Raw genomic sequence first — 16,095 nt, forward strand, 5'->3', positions numbered from 1 at the left:
GCATTTGCAACTCTTAATTACAGTGCTACATTTCTTTAATAAAGAGCTATAAAACATAATCACTAAACACTATAATTTAAGGATCATAGTTGAAACAAATTTTTTAATGTTGAAATTTTGCATTAAGCATTTTCCTTTCTTCCTCGAGTTTTAGGAATATCGCTGCTGATTAATACAAAAATATGTTGCTTTTGCAGGCTTTTTACAGGCTTCTTGTGAAATATGATCAGAACTCTAGTGTCCCATTTTTATGCAATATCTCTGAAGAACGAATCGAATAAGCTATTTGTTTTGTTACTGACAACATACTTTTGTGGTAAGTATATCCGCAATTTAAAAAAAAGTCTTTAATGTAAGCCCTATTTTTCCACAGGAGCATGTGTTCAGTTCCAAAGAAACTCAATGCAACGTATGCTTACAGAATGCCAAAAACATAAAAAGAATAAATGTTTCTTCTTTAACCATTCTGTAAATTAAGAATGACTGTTATGTTTTCTGATCATGAAGGGTACGCCAAAAGCTAATATTTGAGCTAGATAATTGACAAGCCATCGTTCTCTCAGAAAATCATTAAGAAAAATGGCGTGCTTTCCGCTTTCATATGTTCATCATATTATACTTCGGAAAATATCGATTCAAATTCCTTTCTCTAATGTACATATATGTTTTACACATTTAAAGCGAAAATTAATTTGATACTGAATTATTTGCTTATGAATGTAAATAAAAGTATTTTGAAAATTTCTTCGAAAAAGGTTATAAAGAAAATCACAATGAAATAATAAAACGAGTGACCTTATGGTGATTGCAAGTAAATAATACTGCCGAGAAAAACGATATTTTTTTTCTAAAATTTGCAGCAAACATTACTTGGACATCGTAAACAGCAATTGTTTGAAAGGTATTCATTGTCATATAAATGATAATTAAAAGGAAAACAAAGCTAGTGAAAACTCATGTAGTAATCTCCAATTTTCTTTATGCCTCTTCTTTAATTTATTGCTGCTTTACTTAATTATTCATAAATTATAACTTTGAACTAAATAACTTAAATATTGGGAAGATTTCTTAGCGGTTTGTATTAAATAAATAGTAGGGATTTTTAAATAGTATCCTGTTTCGAAATAACTTATTTAAAATAAACCTTGAAAACTGGTTGAGAGTCGTTGATTTTGACTGCAACGAAGACCTTTAATTAGTAAAAGGAAATATATGCGCAAAATTTTAATTTCACAATTTCAGTCTAATTCTAAAAATAAATAGCATGCAGATAGATCCATTTCATAACATAGGTCCATCTTCTACAGGAGAAAAAAAGACACTTTTTTTAAAACCCTAAGCCAATCTAAGGTTGCCTCTTAACCTAACTTTAAATTTTGCATTGGCATGTTTCTCTCATTTATTTTCCGTTTGCTTTCCAATACGGTGTTGCCAGAACATTTTCAACTAAAATAGAAGGAAAAGCATGAAAAAGTAACAAATGGCGTCATACATAACGTGATAGGATGCCATAATTATGTAAGTTCACATAACCTCTGACGTCAGCACAAATTCCCTCTCTATTGGTTCCGTAAGCTGTAATTCGATTCTTAGTCGCTTAATTATGTATCTTAAATTTGACGAAAATTTTCAAACTTTATTGCTCATTGTCTATTGTTTAAATACTCATTTCTTTCTTTAATAAACTCTCATTTAATTTAGGTTTCTACGTTTAAATTAATTTGTGCATACCCATTCTTAAGTGATTCCTCGCAGTTATATTGTTAGCACTTTTGTACTAATTTTTTTGATTTGGCAGTTAATTTTTTTCATTCATTGTTTTTTGCTTAATTATGAATGCTTTAATTGTGAGCAGCTTAACTGTGAATGCTTTTCAGTGAATTTTCCATTCTGCTTGGTGGGCTTATTTCACTTTATCATATAGAGACATTAGGTATTTTTTTAAAGCAGGAGTGATGAAAAATAAGCAACGCCCTCGTCAGAAATCGAACCACAGACCTTTGGAATATGCTCCCAGAGTGCAGACCACTGCACCACGAAGGCACGCTTAGAAAGCGGGAGAAATACCTTATATACTTCCCCTTTTAAAGGGCGACTGAGGTTTTTAGGGGACCTAATCGCCAAATCCTAGGCGTGGAGAATCATCATCCACCATCCTTTTGGTTCAGGAGCCACTGTAGAGACATCTCTCTTCGGGAGCCAATGTAGAGACATTAGGTATTTTTTGGAAGCAGAAGAGAGGAAAAATGAGCAACGCCGTCACCGGGGGGGGCGAACCACGGACCTCTGGAATGCGCGTCCAGCGTGCAGACTACTACACTACGAAGGCACGCTAAGAAGGCGGGAAAAATACCCTATGAAAACCTTGTTTTTTCACTGTTAAATTTGTTTCTGATGTTATTTTGAAAAATGTCGTTGCTTTGATTTTTAAGTCATTTCGATCATTTAGTTCTGACCAATATTTTAAAGAAGAGAATGACTTTCATTTCTTTCTCTGTTTGCGTACCCAGTCTATGACACAGTCTATAAATTCTTAAGTTCTATTCGTTATTACCACAGAAATGGAAGAGAAACTGATTTGAAAACCAAATTTTTAGAGCATTAAAGGTACAATCATGCTTCATAACTTCAGAAACATTTTTTGCAAACTACAATTTTGCAGCAAATTTTTAACTTTTTTATAAGATTTTAAAAAGTATAAAAAATGTCGTATTGGAATTTTATAGATACTATACCAGGGATTCTCAACCGGTGGTAGGCGTACCACTGGCGGTAAGCAAAGAAACAAAGTATTTTTAACTATTAAATTCAAAAATATCGTGAAGAAAAAGAACTATTGATAGAAATTTCCAGTGATTGAACTCTAACTGAAGATTTAAAAAATAACACACTTGTTAACTTTTGGCTGAATCCAAGAAAACAATTTAAAGGCGTTTCAAATAAAGCTGTTATAAATTTTTACTGCCTTTTTGCACAAACTACTCGTATTTGTGTTAGCAAGTATTTTCTTGCACGTTTTATTTGAAAAAGAAATACAGAACAAAATTAAAATTGGATCCTAAATTACGGTTAAAGTTAAGTGAAGTAAAACCAGACATAAAGAAATTGATCTCTCTTAAACAGGCCCGAAATTTCACACTAAATTTTAGAATTAAAGTATTATAACTTAAATTTTGATAATAAAAATGGTAACTAATCTTTAATCTAATATTTTTATGTGTGCATATTTAATACAAATGGCCAATAGGTTGTGCAAATGGCAATATTTATTTATTTTAATGTTTCTTTTGAGAAATAAAAAAATATTTATTGTAAAATGTATTGGTGGTACTAAAGTGTTTCAATTTTTGTTTAGATGGTACGCGTTAGTCAAAAGGTTGAGAACCGCTGTACTATACGATAGTAATTCCGATTATAAACAGACATTCATGTCTCAACTTCTAAAGTTTTAACTCTATTTTGCTTAAACACCATGCATCAGTTATAAAAGTGTCTCATTTTAAATCTAATGAATTAGCATTTGAAATATATTATAGAATAAACATATTGTAATTATAGAATAAACATATTATAATTATAGAATAAACATATTCTATAAATATATTATAGAATAACCACAGTAAATACTCTCTAAGACAACCATTCATGATTCCAGATAATTATGATTTTCTGGGGAGGTAACTGTTTTCTAGAGCTAATATGTTCTCATAAATCCAGGCCAGTCTCAGATACGATTGTCTCGAAAGAATTCACCATAATCATATTCTTATCTGCTGTAAAGAAATCTTATCTAGTGTCATAGAAAAATAATTTTTTTGTATTGAATTAATCCACTTTGTTTGGTCTATATGGTATTTGGATCATACAGAAATGATTAACACAACGGCTCTCACAACGAAAGTATTACACTATGCGAAAGGAAAACAAATTAAATTGAGACAAGTGGGCGTGACAGGACAAGACAATGCATAGATGGAGCTAGCCCCAAGCCCCCCCCCGAACGGTCAGCGCCCGTCCCTTTCGCCGTCGTCATTGAGAACGTGGACAGCAATGATGGAAAGTGATTATCACAGTCAGCGTTGGACAGCTTGGTTCCTATGGTAGGAAGAGATACAGGGTAATCAGATCCATCGTCGCATGGTGTCGGTGTGCGGGAAAACTGTATCCCGTATCCTGGGGAACTGTATCCCGTTGTTTGGCCAAGTTCAGCAGTGGAATGGAGACCGCAGCCAAAGGTGTCAGCGTGGGACGACCAGCAACATCGCATACAGCAGCAAATGTGGCAGCCGTGTCGGATTAGGTCATGGCGAACAGGCGCATAACGCTCAACAAGATGTAGAAAGGGACAGCGCTAGCACAAGAAACATTGCAGGCGATTGTGCATGATCATATGGAGATCGCAAATGTGTGTGTAAAGTGAGTGGAGTTCGAACCAAGACCTCGGACTACACCTTGCTTGACAACATTAAGGGCGCAGTCAGGGGCCAACATGTTGAATCTTCTGCCGAATTGCCTGCAATTGTCCATAGGTGGTGCACCAACACCTCACAGACTGGCTTACCAAAGCCCTTCGGGATCGCAAATGTGTGTGTAAAGTGAGTGGAGTTCGAACCAAGACCTCGGACTACACCTTGCTTGACAACATTAAGGACGCAGTCAGGGGCCAACATGTTGAATCTTCTGCCGAACTGCCTGCAATTGTCCATAGGTGGTGCACCAACACCTCACAGACTGGCTTACCAAAGCCCTTCGGGACCTCCCAGCCAGATGGCAGAATTGTATTGACATGGGCGGGGATTATTTCTAACTGATGTGCTATCAGTCTTTTTGTTAATAAATTGTATACCGCTCTGTGGCAGCATTGTGTCATTTATTTCTGTACGAATTTATTTCTGTATTTATCGTGATAAAATTTTTCTTCATTTTAAAATAAATCGAATGGAACTTGAACTGAAATAATATATATATAAGCTCTCTGTAAGCATGGATGATAAGGGTATGAAATCAATACAGCAAATTTCTTTTCTTCCAATGACATTTTTATTTGAAGTATGAAATTTAGCAGTTCCAAACATATTCTATTCCGAAGTTTGTGTTTGGTAGAAGTGTCTCTTAAAAATACTCTTTCTGCAGTTGCATTAGTTATTGGCAAACTGTAACGTTTAAAGCAAATTCAGTATATCTTTTAAAGCAGGATTGCCAAGAGAATCTTTAACATTAAAACCTTAGTTCTAAAATAATATACCATCATTTGGAATTCCCGAAAGAAAAATATCATTCCAGTCAATGTTGAGTAGTTGGCTCTACTGGTTATCAGTTATATCTAATTTAGATTGATTTGCAAGTTCTATGGAAAATTCAAAAACCAGAGGAACAATATGACTGAGACACTTAACTGGGTGAAATGTTCTCAATTGTTTATAGTGCTGTGTAATTTGGGAGAATGCATTTAAAAACGCTCTCTGCATGACCTTTTTAAGGATTCGTAACATTTTTTATAAGTAATATTTGAGAGTCTGTTGAAATTTCATTAGCTTTATTTACCATACGAGATTAAAAAAAGACAAAATCAAATTTTAATTACAATCGAATTTTCTGTTAGTAAATAAATAGACCCTCAGGCCATGACAACTGCACGATTTATATCAGAATAAACTATCCTTCTGAACATGGAAAGTGTAAAAAATTCAATTTCTCTGAGGAATTTACAGTGATCATTATGGTCACGAGAAAATGACGACTAAGAAAGTCGAATACAATTTATTTGTTGAATCTGTATACATTTTGTGGAATTCTCTAGCTAGATTTTAATCTCGATGCACTTGCTCCTTGCTAGCCAGCTGTTTACAGAGAGAGGAATTAACTAGGAGTGGATACTTTCCATCATTTATTTTTTTTACCTAAATCCATTTAAGATTCCTCTCTTAAAGCAGACTGGTGAAACCAATTAGAAGCTTCTCTAATCATGTAATCTAGACTAGATCGTAACTCTTTAAATGCATGCGAACTAGCCGAGTGCAAAGAGCGGCAGATACATTTAAATACCTTTCTTCATCAAGGTAAAAAGTGAATGTTTTACTCCACATATATTAGATGCTCATCTGTTCCAAGAGCAAAACAATTTCTTAAATTAACACCAGTTTTCTAGAAAAAATCTTGTACATGCAAATACAATGCATTATCAGTAGATTCTACAACTTTAACAAGTCCTAAAAACTGCGTCGCTGTTTTATTTTTCTTTTAATGAGAATAAAGAACTTATAGGCATAGATGTTTGCAAAGTGAAAAGTCTGTAGACTCATCCAATATAAGCGAAAACGAGAATTTATTAATGTCAGTTACTTGTTCTTTGAGCAATTCAAGTGAAATTACCTTCTTTATCAATGCTGTGCATTTTGTCCTGTCTAAACGAGAAACTTCAGATGAGGAATCTGATGGTATTTCCTTGTTAAAAAATTTCACTCAAATGGTCGATGGACCGTACGGAGGCTTGGCAAGCAACAAATGCATAACGTCTGATTTCGAACTAATTTATACTACTCGGTTTTCCAAATGCAGTTTTAATAACGCTTTGGGTGAAGGATTTGTTGAGAGTTTTGTTTATGCTTTAAAGAAGTAGCGTCATTAAATCAGCTTTGTGTGCCCTCAGTTCACATTTACACAAATTTACGCAAAAAGCTCAAGTCTTGCCTGTTTTCATTCTTTAGAGTCAGTTCTCAAACCGAGGTATTTTAAGCCAAGTCCTTTCAAAGGTGGTGTTGAACTTTTCAGTGCCACTCATAGTTCACACTTTCATTAGCACAGCAGCTATAATCACATATACATTTTCCACGCCTGCCCACAGATCACCGAAAGATTAAGCAAAGCAATTAGTCAAACACATGAAAACATCAGCCACTAGCACTGAAAAATATTTGCACCTGCTCTTTGATTTTAGGATTGCCAGATACTAACATTTGCTTAAGCCTAAACAAACAGATTTTTTACAAATTAATTTTAATAGACACAATAATAATTATTATTATACTTTACACATTATTATACTTATATATATATATTATACATCATACAATACATTATTATACTTATATATGTTATTATTATTATTATTATTATACATTTTTATACTTATTTTAACATATAAGCGTTTAACGATAAATTAAAAAATCTTTGAAGTATCGAAAGGTAGCATAAAAAAATCATGGAGTCGCAAATATTTTGCAAAATCACATGCATTAAAATTTCAGTAGCACAGGTTTGTCAAAGCAGCAACTTTGTAAAAAAATCGCAGGATCTGGCAACATTGTTCCCAGTACTTTTTTAAAGTTTCGTTTGAACTGAATCTGACGTAAAATTTGAATTTTATATCAAACGAAGTACTTCGTTTAGATGGGAGTACGTCGCTTTAAAGAAAACGGAACCGATCAACCAACCACAGTATAACATATGATCAATCCGCTATTTTATCTAAACTTGCATAATCTTTGCTTTAACGAGTAGTCAGGTGTTGGAGGAATTAAATTTTATTTTATTATGAATATGTATTTAAAAAAGGGATAGGCGCAACTGTAAGATTACTTAAGCTTAAATATCCGCTCTTGAAAAGCAAAGGGCGTTTAAATCATGTGATGGGCGAAACAATACATTTATTCTGCCTGAGCTAAATCTATGTTTCTCTAGAAAAAGTAGAGCATTTTCAGTAGCGTTGTCATGAAAACTGTGTTTGTGAGCTTCAATTACTCGAAAAATAATTCTGTTAATGGATGTAGGCGTATAATAATGGACAACTGAGCAATTCTAACTACGAGGAAAGTAAAGAAACTTAAATGTGGAACACTTCTACTTTGGTTATTAGGTAATTGCGACTGTGAATAAAAACTGTTTTACTCACCTAATTAACACAAACTTGTGATTATAATGTGAAATTTTATTTTTGTTTCATTGTTTTATGGAGTAAAAAGACTCATAATTCGGAATATATATATATATATTACAGAAACACAAAACATTTTTATACAGAAAAATATATAATCATTTCTAAGTCTTTTCGCGCATTATGCCTCTGAAATTGATCAGTAAATACAAAAAGAAAGAATTTTAGAAATAATTTTTCGCAAAGACCAAACATTGAAATTGTTAATCAATAAATCCTTTAAATGTAGAATAAGAATTCTATAAATGTTAAAAGAAAAAATTAAAATAAATCATCACAAGAAAAACCAAAAATAAATAAATTATAAAAAATCTGAAAACTTTCAGATTTTATATTACTTCCAAAGGGGCGTTTTTTTAACGTTTTGTGTGTTACTTTTATTTATTAAATATCATGTTCTTCGCACTTAAACCATAGAATTAAATTTAACAAGAATATCGCAAAATAATTTTAAAAGAGCATATCTTTAGAGTTTCTGATACGCAGTCTCGTGCGCTGGAGATATTTTTTTTTCTTATAGTGTCGCCATTGCTCGCTTTGAAATCGTTGAGTTTCTTAATCAAAAACTCATAAATGAATATGAAATAGATAATAAAACAAATTCCAAATTCCAAATTTTGGCTTCCAGATGCCCATATTCGGGTGGATACTTAACGTTGGCTCTAAATACCGTTGTTTTATCACAATGGGAGAAATTTACATTCATTTATGCAGATTCTTCATTATTTAATATCTTTAAATATAATACAGGGCGATAATTTGAAAGGTGATTAACAACTTTAACGTTTTCGACGCAAAATGCCAAAACGAAATTAATAGCCCTTCTGGGCTAACGCCCTTTGGGATACAAAAATAAAAAAGAACATGAAAGAAGAGGAATCCAATTAACCCCGATATAACGTTGTCATGAGGAAAAATCTTCCATTTATGGATTTTACTTGGTATGTTTGCTTTGTTTTTCCTTGTTTTTGGGGAGGACCAGAGTTTTCAGGTGAACTGTCAATATTAAAAAATACATTGAAATGGTTCATCAGTTAATTCTGGACAGAGAAGAACAAGGATTTTCTTATGGAATAAGAACTGTAATTGAAAGTTCAGTGTATCCTCCTCCTGACGATGTTATATCGGAGTTAATTGGATTTCTCTTCTTTCATGTTATTTTTTGTTTTTTACTTCATTTATTTTTGGTTTAAATCACTAGTTAATAACAACTAGATTGTCGATTACAAACGAATTTTAGAAAAAAACGTGTTTTAAGAAAAATAAATCGAAATGATCGGTAAAATAATTTTTTAAATATTTCATGAGTTAAAATTCAGTAAAAATGAAAAATAAATGCAATTATTTCACTGCTGGAACAAAACTTTTAAATGTATAAAATGCCAATAAACAGTAGGTGATCAGAAAGAAGAATGTGTTTATTTTTGCTCAAGTCTGTGTCACTGTTTCTTATAGTGCCTCTCAATAACTGCAGTGCTGCAAGTTGTAGGAATTTCTTATTGCTTTAATAAATAAAAACAGAATTATTTGAACAGGTCTAAAGATTGTAATAAACTGAACAGGACTGTTTTATGTATCATAAATAGAAGATGCGTTTGTGCATATTATTATGTTTTTAATTTACGAAGCTTAAATGTAAGTTTTCTTCTAATCGCATAGCTATATATTCTGTTACTGTACTCTTTATGAATTTAAAAATTATATAAATGACAATTCAGGTAAATTCATTTTTTTCATCATAAGCATACATATTTCTCCAAGTCTTGAGGAATTTACCAGCATTTTTTAAAAAATTTTGTTTCTTCAGGAACCTTAAAAACTTTAAGCGCTTTACTTTATACACAGTTTTTTAATAATTATCAGTAGTTTCTTCTTAATGAAAAAACGGACAGCAAACATTTTGAATAAAATAAAATGAAGGAAAAGAGGGAAAGAAGTATAGTTAAATTTTTATAAAGTTTGGTTTGGGGCGCCTGGAGTCTGAATCTAGACTTATAGCAACTTTCTTTATTTGAGTAAAAGCAAAGTAAGGGGGAAAAAATGCATAAGACCTCCCACAGAGTCTTTTTATTGTCTATGAAAAATTACAGGAAAGTTTACCAAATTTGCTCTTTTTAAACATCATAAACCAAGTTTATAGCATTACGAGATAAAAGTCATTAGCCACGAATGGCTTAAGCGATTAGAAATTTTATCCTCTCGAATTTAAAGAAAGTTCAGTTAGGAACCTTTCTAGATCAAATAGTGTAAGGGTATTCCTAAAAGAGAGACAAGGTTTAACGAAGACGAAGTGAAGCTGTGAAAATAAAAGGAGATTCTGAATACCTAAATATTTTTTCCAACGTCCAGACAACTGCTGATTAAGCGTTAATGTCTGAATATCTAATTCATGTTAATCTATACCGTGTCTACTAAAATCCTTACCGGGCATTTATTTTTTCAATCGTTGGTCGTAGGCATATACTTTCAATATAAAAATGCTTTACATGACGCAAATATATTGAAAAATTACTAAATTTTTATACGTTTTCCCGGTTTCTATACTTATAGATAGGAAAATGTTGTACTCGCTATAAAAAGTAAAACACAAAAAGCATGATTCGTGTACGATAAAAATTATCCGACATATTTGATATTAAAATTGGAAATCATATTCAGGAACCGTACACAAATTGAAGAGCGAAATATTTGCATCTCTACGTAACAAAAATTAAAATATAGTTCATAGAAAATTTTCTAATATTAAAAGATTAAACAACGAACAATTTAATACAGATTGTTGCAACATATTGACCAGTATAACTTTCCTTTTTCAAAATGGACATCTTATTCATAGAATCTTATAAAATTCATATTCTAGAGCACTGACAAGGTTCAGCATTGGTACGTAGCCAACCCGTAATATTATAGGCATTAAATAAAAATATTTTTACTTTAATAACTTTTCACGATTACCATATTATGATTCTAAAGTAAAAAACTTCATAAAAATACTAACATCGAATTTTTAGTCTTAAAATTTATAAATTACTTCTGTGAAAATTCTTTCAGCAGACCAAATGTAAGATTATAAATTAAAGATACTAGTAAATCATAACAAAATTACTTAATGGCATTTAATGAGAGAAAAATTAAGCTGTAGCATATTGACCGGGGGAATGTATAAAAAGTTAGATTTTGCAATATTTACAAAATTGATGTCTATAAATTTAAAAATGTCAAGACGTAAATACTTGCTTCATTTAAAACATTTTTGTAACTAAAAGTATATACTTACGACTAACAGTTATGAAAATTAAATGTCGAATATGGAGTTTTGTGATCACGGGGTATATCGAATGCTCATTTATATCCTGCTTAAAAATAAGGGAATGGACATTTGCTTAAGCGCTGTTTTTACACAAACTTCTAATTTTCACTTAACTCTTTCCAAGAAAAGTGAGACTGGAACGAGATCAAAATTCTCAACGAAAGTCATTTTTAAATACATTCACTTATTCAGGTTAATTTTAACCTCTGTGCTTCCGAAGCAAGAAGCATCTAATAACTTTCACTTCTTGATTTTGGATTTGACTTCACTGGTTGAATTGATTGGGATATGACTGGATAAGACTTTCATAAACTGCCTGTATAACCTTTACATTTTTTATTTTTGTTTTATATTTTTGTTTTGAAAATCACCTTGCAACTGAATTTATAGTGAACAATGTTTTTTTTCATTTCAGGTTGCTACTGTTTGGATTGCTTTAAATGTGTTTCTGTGGGCGGAGATAATCAACCCTGTGAAGATCCCTTCCATAATAATTATACTACAGACATACTCGAGGCTCCATGTTGGGCCGGAAGAAAACAAAGAGATGGAGTTTTTCCCGCCACAGCTTGTATCAAACTTTCTGGAGTGTATGGTATGATAGATAAGTCTTAATCACGTTTTCAAATCTTTGAAGGAGTTATATCATAAAATGCATTTAGCACTCCATTTATATTATTTTCCATTAAATAACATGCAGTTTCTAAAAAAGGAACTTGATAAAAACCAATTTGCTCCTCGTAGTTATCATTATTTTTTAAAGGCATATCTGGGTTAAACTATTACCCGAACCTTTTACGCAACTTTATTTCTCCTGCCTCATAGCTAGTGAGGTCGAAAGCTCAAATATTTGATAGAAAATTTGGAATAATATTGCGACAATAAAAAATTCGAATATACTTTTATTTTATTTACAACGTACAGTTTATTTTGACTCTGTAAATTGATTTTCTTAGTTATTAGAACCAGCTTTGACTCCGTAGTTGATTTTGCTTAGTTTAATTTTGTCAGAATTTCATTCAATAATTTTATGAGATGTAAAACAGCAGGAGATTTAAAAAAATACTGAAGTCGCTACTGATAGAGAAAAATAACTATATGGAGAAAACTAAAAAGGCATGGAGCTGAAAAATTTATGTAGAGAGAAACTGGGAGATTTTGTTGCTAACAAAATTATATAGCATAATAGGTGAGTTTCACAATATGCTTTACTTATACTTAGAATAATGGTGCTGTTTTAGTTTTAGCTATACTCATAGGTCTAAAAGTTAAATTAATCCGAACTTCATAAACCAATTTAATTAGACGCAAATTTTACACTGCATTAACATCAACTCCTCAGGCCTGCATTTGAAAAGGTGATTCCACATGCAGCCATTTTTCTCTCTGATTAAATAAAGTTAAGGCATTAACAAAGAGTCAACGCTAATTCTTTTATAAGATCCATATGTTAAGTAACTAGTATGATTTTGATCTTTACTTTAACTTTTTCCTACCGTATTCCTTAACAGAATGCAAATTATCTTTAAGTGTATTTAACCCCAAGGGTTTTTGGATTTATGACAGAGAGAGCTTCTGGCACTCGCATGGCTCTGATAGACTTTTGCCAGCTCCATCTAAATGCAATTATCTCGGCTTTGCATTCTCTTGCAACCGATTTTATTAAACCTAGGAGCCGGTAAAGTTACTTTTGCCAGCTTGTAACATATTTTACTTTGCAGTTTATTTATTAGAAGTGATAAGATTATCTGGCTGTATAGCTTATTTATTAGAGCTAATAATATGTAGTTAAATAACTTATAGCTTTATATTAGACTACTCTTATCAACATTTAAAATTAAGTACCTGATATTGTTCAATTTACATCGCAATAAGTTCTACATGTAGCACAAGTCTTGCCATTTTCTATTACAGTTTAATAAAAAGTTTGTTTAAACATTCGCCAGTCTCCATTATACCATTTTAAGATGTAGCGATAACTCGCTAGTTGTCTAGTAATATTGTAGAGCTCAAACTGAAGTATCACTTCAATTACAGCCCTAGACATATGACATATTACTGCAAACTTTGCTTGAAATCTCCCTTTCAATGTGGTTTACCAGACGCATATACATGTTGTTATTAGGATGGTTGAAAGCAAGTCAGAATACAATATGAACACACTGGAATCTCAACGTGGAGAAAAATTTAGCATTCCCACCACGAAGGCATTTCTTGAACGGAAATAAATTTGTAGATTCCACAGTAGAATATGAGCAGTCTTATGAGTTGTTTCCAGACAACTGGCAATTGTGTCTAACCGTCAGGCAAAGAGACCTTCTGTACTAAATTGCGTACGCTCCCTCTCTGTCGGCATCCCAAATGAAATGACGAACGCATATAAGTACGGAAGGGGGGATATATAGTTGACCCATAATCTTTTCAAATACTGAAGGATTTGAAATCTGAACGGAGCATATTTTAATCTCAATGCTTGTAGCTGAAAAAGAATATTAATGTTAAGGATTAAAATGCATGAGGCAGCAGATAAATAAACAACTAAATTAAGTTAAACGAAGATAAGATACTTTGCTTGTCATATCTAATAAGCCAGCAGTAGAATTATGCGTGTAGAATAATCTTAGCAATAAAAGGCTCGTTTACCTGTTCCTGTTGTCAAAAGAATTGTTATGAAAAAAATACTTTATACAAAGTTTAAAAATGTTAGATGTTTTATGAATTCGTATCCAATATTTCTAATAAGAAAACTACAGTCTTTAAGGCATTCAAGGATAACAGTCAAGGCATTCAGCTGTCGATTAGATTGGCTTAATAATTTATAATATGATCCTTTAGGGTCTCAAGGTAATGGATACTTTCTTGGGTGAATTTCTAAGGGAAATTTATTTGCTTTTTGAGTTTTTTGTTATGACACCTGTTTATATTTGAAATACTCTCGTATAACAAAATTATGTACAGCTATGTGTGAGTTCTAATAAGTTTTATTAGATCTCTTACCGCGTGGTTTTTTGAAGGGAAGGAAGTGCAAAATTCATTCAGACAGAAACACTGAATAAAATCAAACTAGTTTTCATAAGCCTCTACTTGAGGTTCTAAATTAAAACATTACAAAGCAATAGTCTACTTGACTTAAATACTTTAGTTATAAAATAAATTTTTAAGCTCAAATAACTAACAATTCAATTTAATTTAATAGAAATCACAATTTTTCTATCGGATAATTACGTGTTTAAAAATTCGTTTGCAGCTTACCGTTTGGATAACTATTTCGCTGGACTCTTCTACAGCGGCCAGATTTATCATCAGTATGTAACCAGCAGCTAATTCAATACTCCGAACGCTTTCGCGTATTCGGTCGTTGTACTGTTCCGTTATACACCTACATTTGCCACTTAAAATTTGCAGAATTGTGTGGAAAGAATGAGTTGCCTGATTGAAGTGAGAAAGGGCAGTAAATATACAAATTAAAATAACTTGTTAGTTATACTAAAACTAAATTGTCACAAGCTGACGAAACCACGAAATCCCAGTCACCTACTCCATTCACTCAGCGCGTATCTAGTCCAAGGCAAACTACAAGTGTTCTACAAGCTTTAGCCATTCGGTCCATAGCAAGCCATTCGGTCCATAGCAAGCCATTCAACTTAGTAGGACTTAGGAAGATTGGAATTTTATATCCAAGGGGAAAATCTAAAGTAAAGCACACAACAATCTCCTTCCATTTCCAGAAATAGGGACCAGGATGATTTATCTCATTTTAAGGATCATTTCACTGTGTCGTTTTATAGGCGGTTAGCATGCATAGACATTGATTTTAAACTAAAATTTTAAACTAAAAATTGAAGTCATCACTTTAACATGTTTTCCTTAATGGTTTCCTTCTTGGAAATTTTTCAGACTACTTTCCTTTCATATTTTGAATAGAAACTTAAGGGAATCGAGCTAAAAATCTGAATTATAGTGCACAGTTCTGAGAAAACTTCTCTGTCTTTAACGTATTTAACTTAATCTTGCTCCGAAAAGCTACCGTTTTTGAAATTTACTAGTGATTAAATAGCACACATTAGATAAAACTCAAATTGAGATTTATTACTACTAAGCATAAATTTATTAGTCATTAATTACTGATTAATCTTACTGGCTACTAATCATACAAATTAAGCTGAAAGTTAACAAAACTATTCACCGCTACTTGCGGAGTTTCAGTGTAATACAAGTATTTAAAACGCTAAAACCCAATTTAGATTTCGTCTAACAATAGAAGATACAGAAATATGTTAATATGAAATAACTTGTTAGTTAAAAAAAAACCTTACAATATATTATGTTTCATAAGCATTTTTTATAAATATAATATAGTTTTAAATATTCATTGTGTTATGAGATTTTAAGCTGAATAAAGCGCGAGTTTTATTGAGTGGGAGGATTTCTAGAGGAAGGATTTGCAGATTATTTTCAAAACCGCTTTTATTTGATGACAGAAATATTCTCAGCAAGATGTAAAGCTTCTCCTAAAAAAACCGTGAAGAGACGAATACGTAGGTTTTTTTTTTTTTTTTTTTTTTTTTTTTTTGACATCGCGTTTCTGTTATTCCTTCAAAAGAGTATGTTGAATGTCTTTCTTCGTTCTTTCGAAGAATATTGCGTAAAAACGCAGGAAATTTTGCTGTCTCTGTTAGTAAATAAATAACTAAATAACGAAAAACGAAATTCGCTGACGGATCGAATGCTTTTTAAAGAACTGGAATTCGAAAAGAGAACATATTAGTTCATGGATGAGCTTTCTAAAGACTCGCCCTTTTATCGTACAATAAATATATACAGTTCCACTTTTTTTCCGGCCCGCATGTGT

General features: G+C 32.0%; 1 protein-coding gene across 3 annotated transcripts in view; it reads left to right on the forward strand.

Moving 5' to 3' along the window:
- The window catches only part of LOC118199212 (uncharacterized), a 72,679-nt gene that overhangs the window by 53,039 nt on the left and 3,545 nt on the right, over positions 1-16,095 (forward strand). For all 3 annotated transcript variants that reach the window (XM_035371015.2, XM_035371014.2, XM_035371016.2), the window contains 2 exons: positions 198-316; positions 11,659-11,838. In XM_035371015.2, the coding sequence (XP_035226906.1) occupies positions 223-316; positions 11,659-11,838 (274 nt within the window). In that variant the 5' untranslated portion in view covers positions 198-222. The remainder of the gene's footprint in view (positions 1-197; positions 317-11,658; positions 11,839-16,095) is intronic.

The sequence above is a fragment of the Stegodyphus dumicola genome, chromosome X2 (genome assembly GCF_044657685.1).
Source record: "Stegodyphus dumicola isolate Sdum_Otavi_A_Nest chromosome X2, ASM4465768v1".
Taxonomy (NCBI): Eukaryota; Metazoa; Arthropoda; class Arachnida; order Araneae; family Eresidae; genus Stegodyphus; species Stegodyphus dumicola.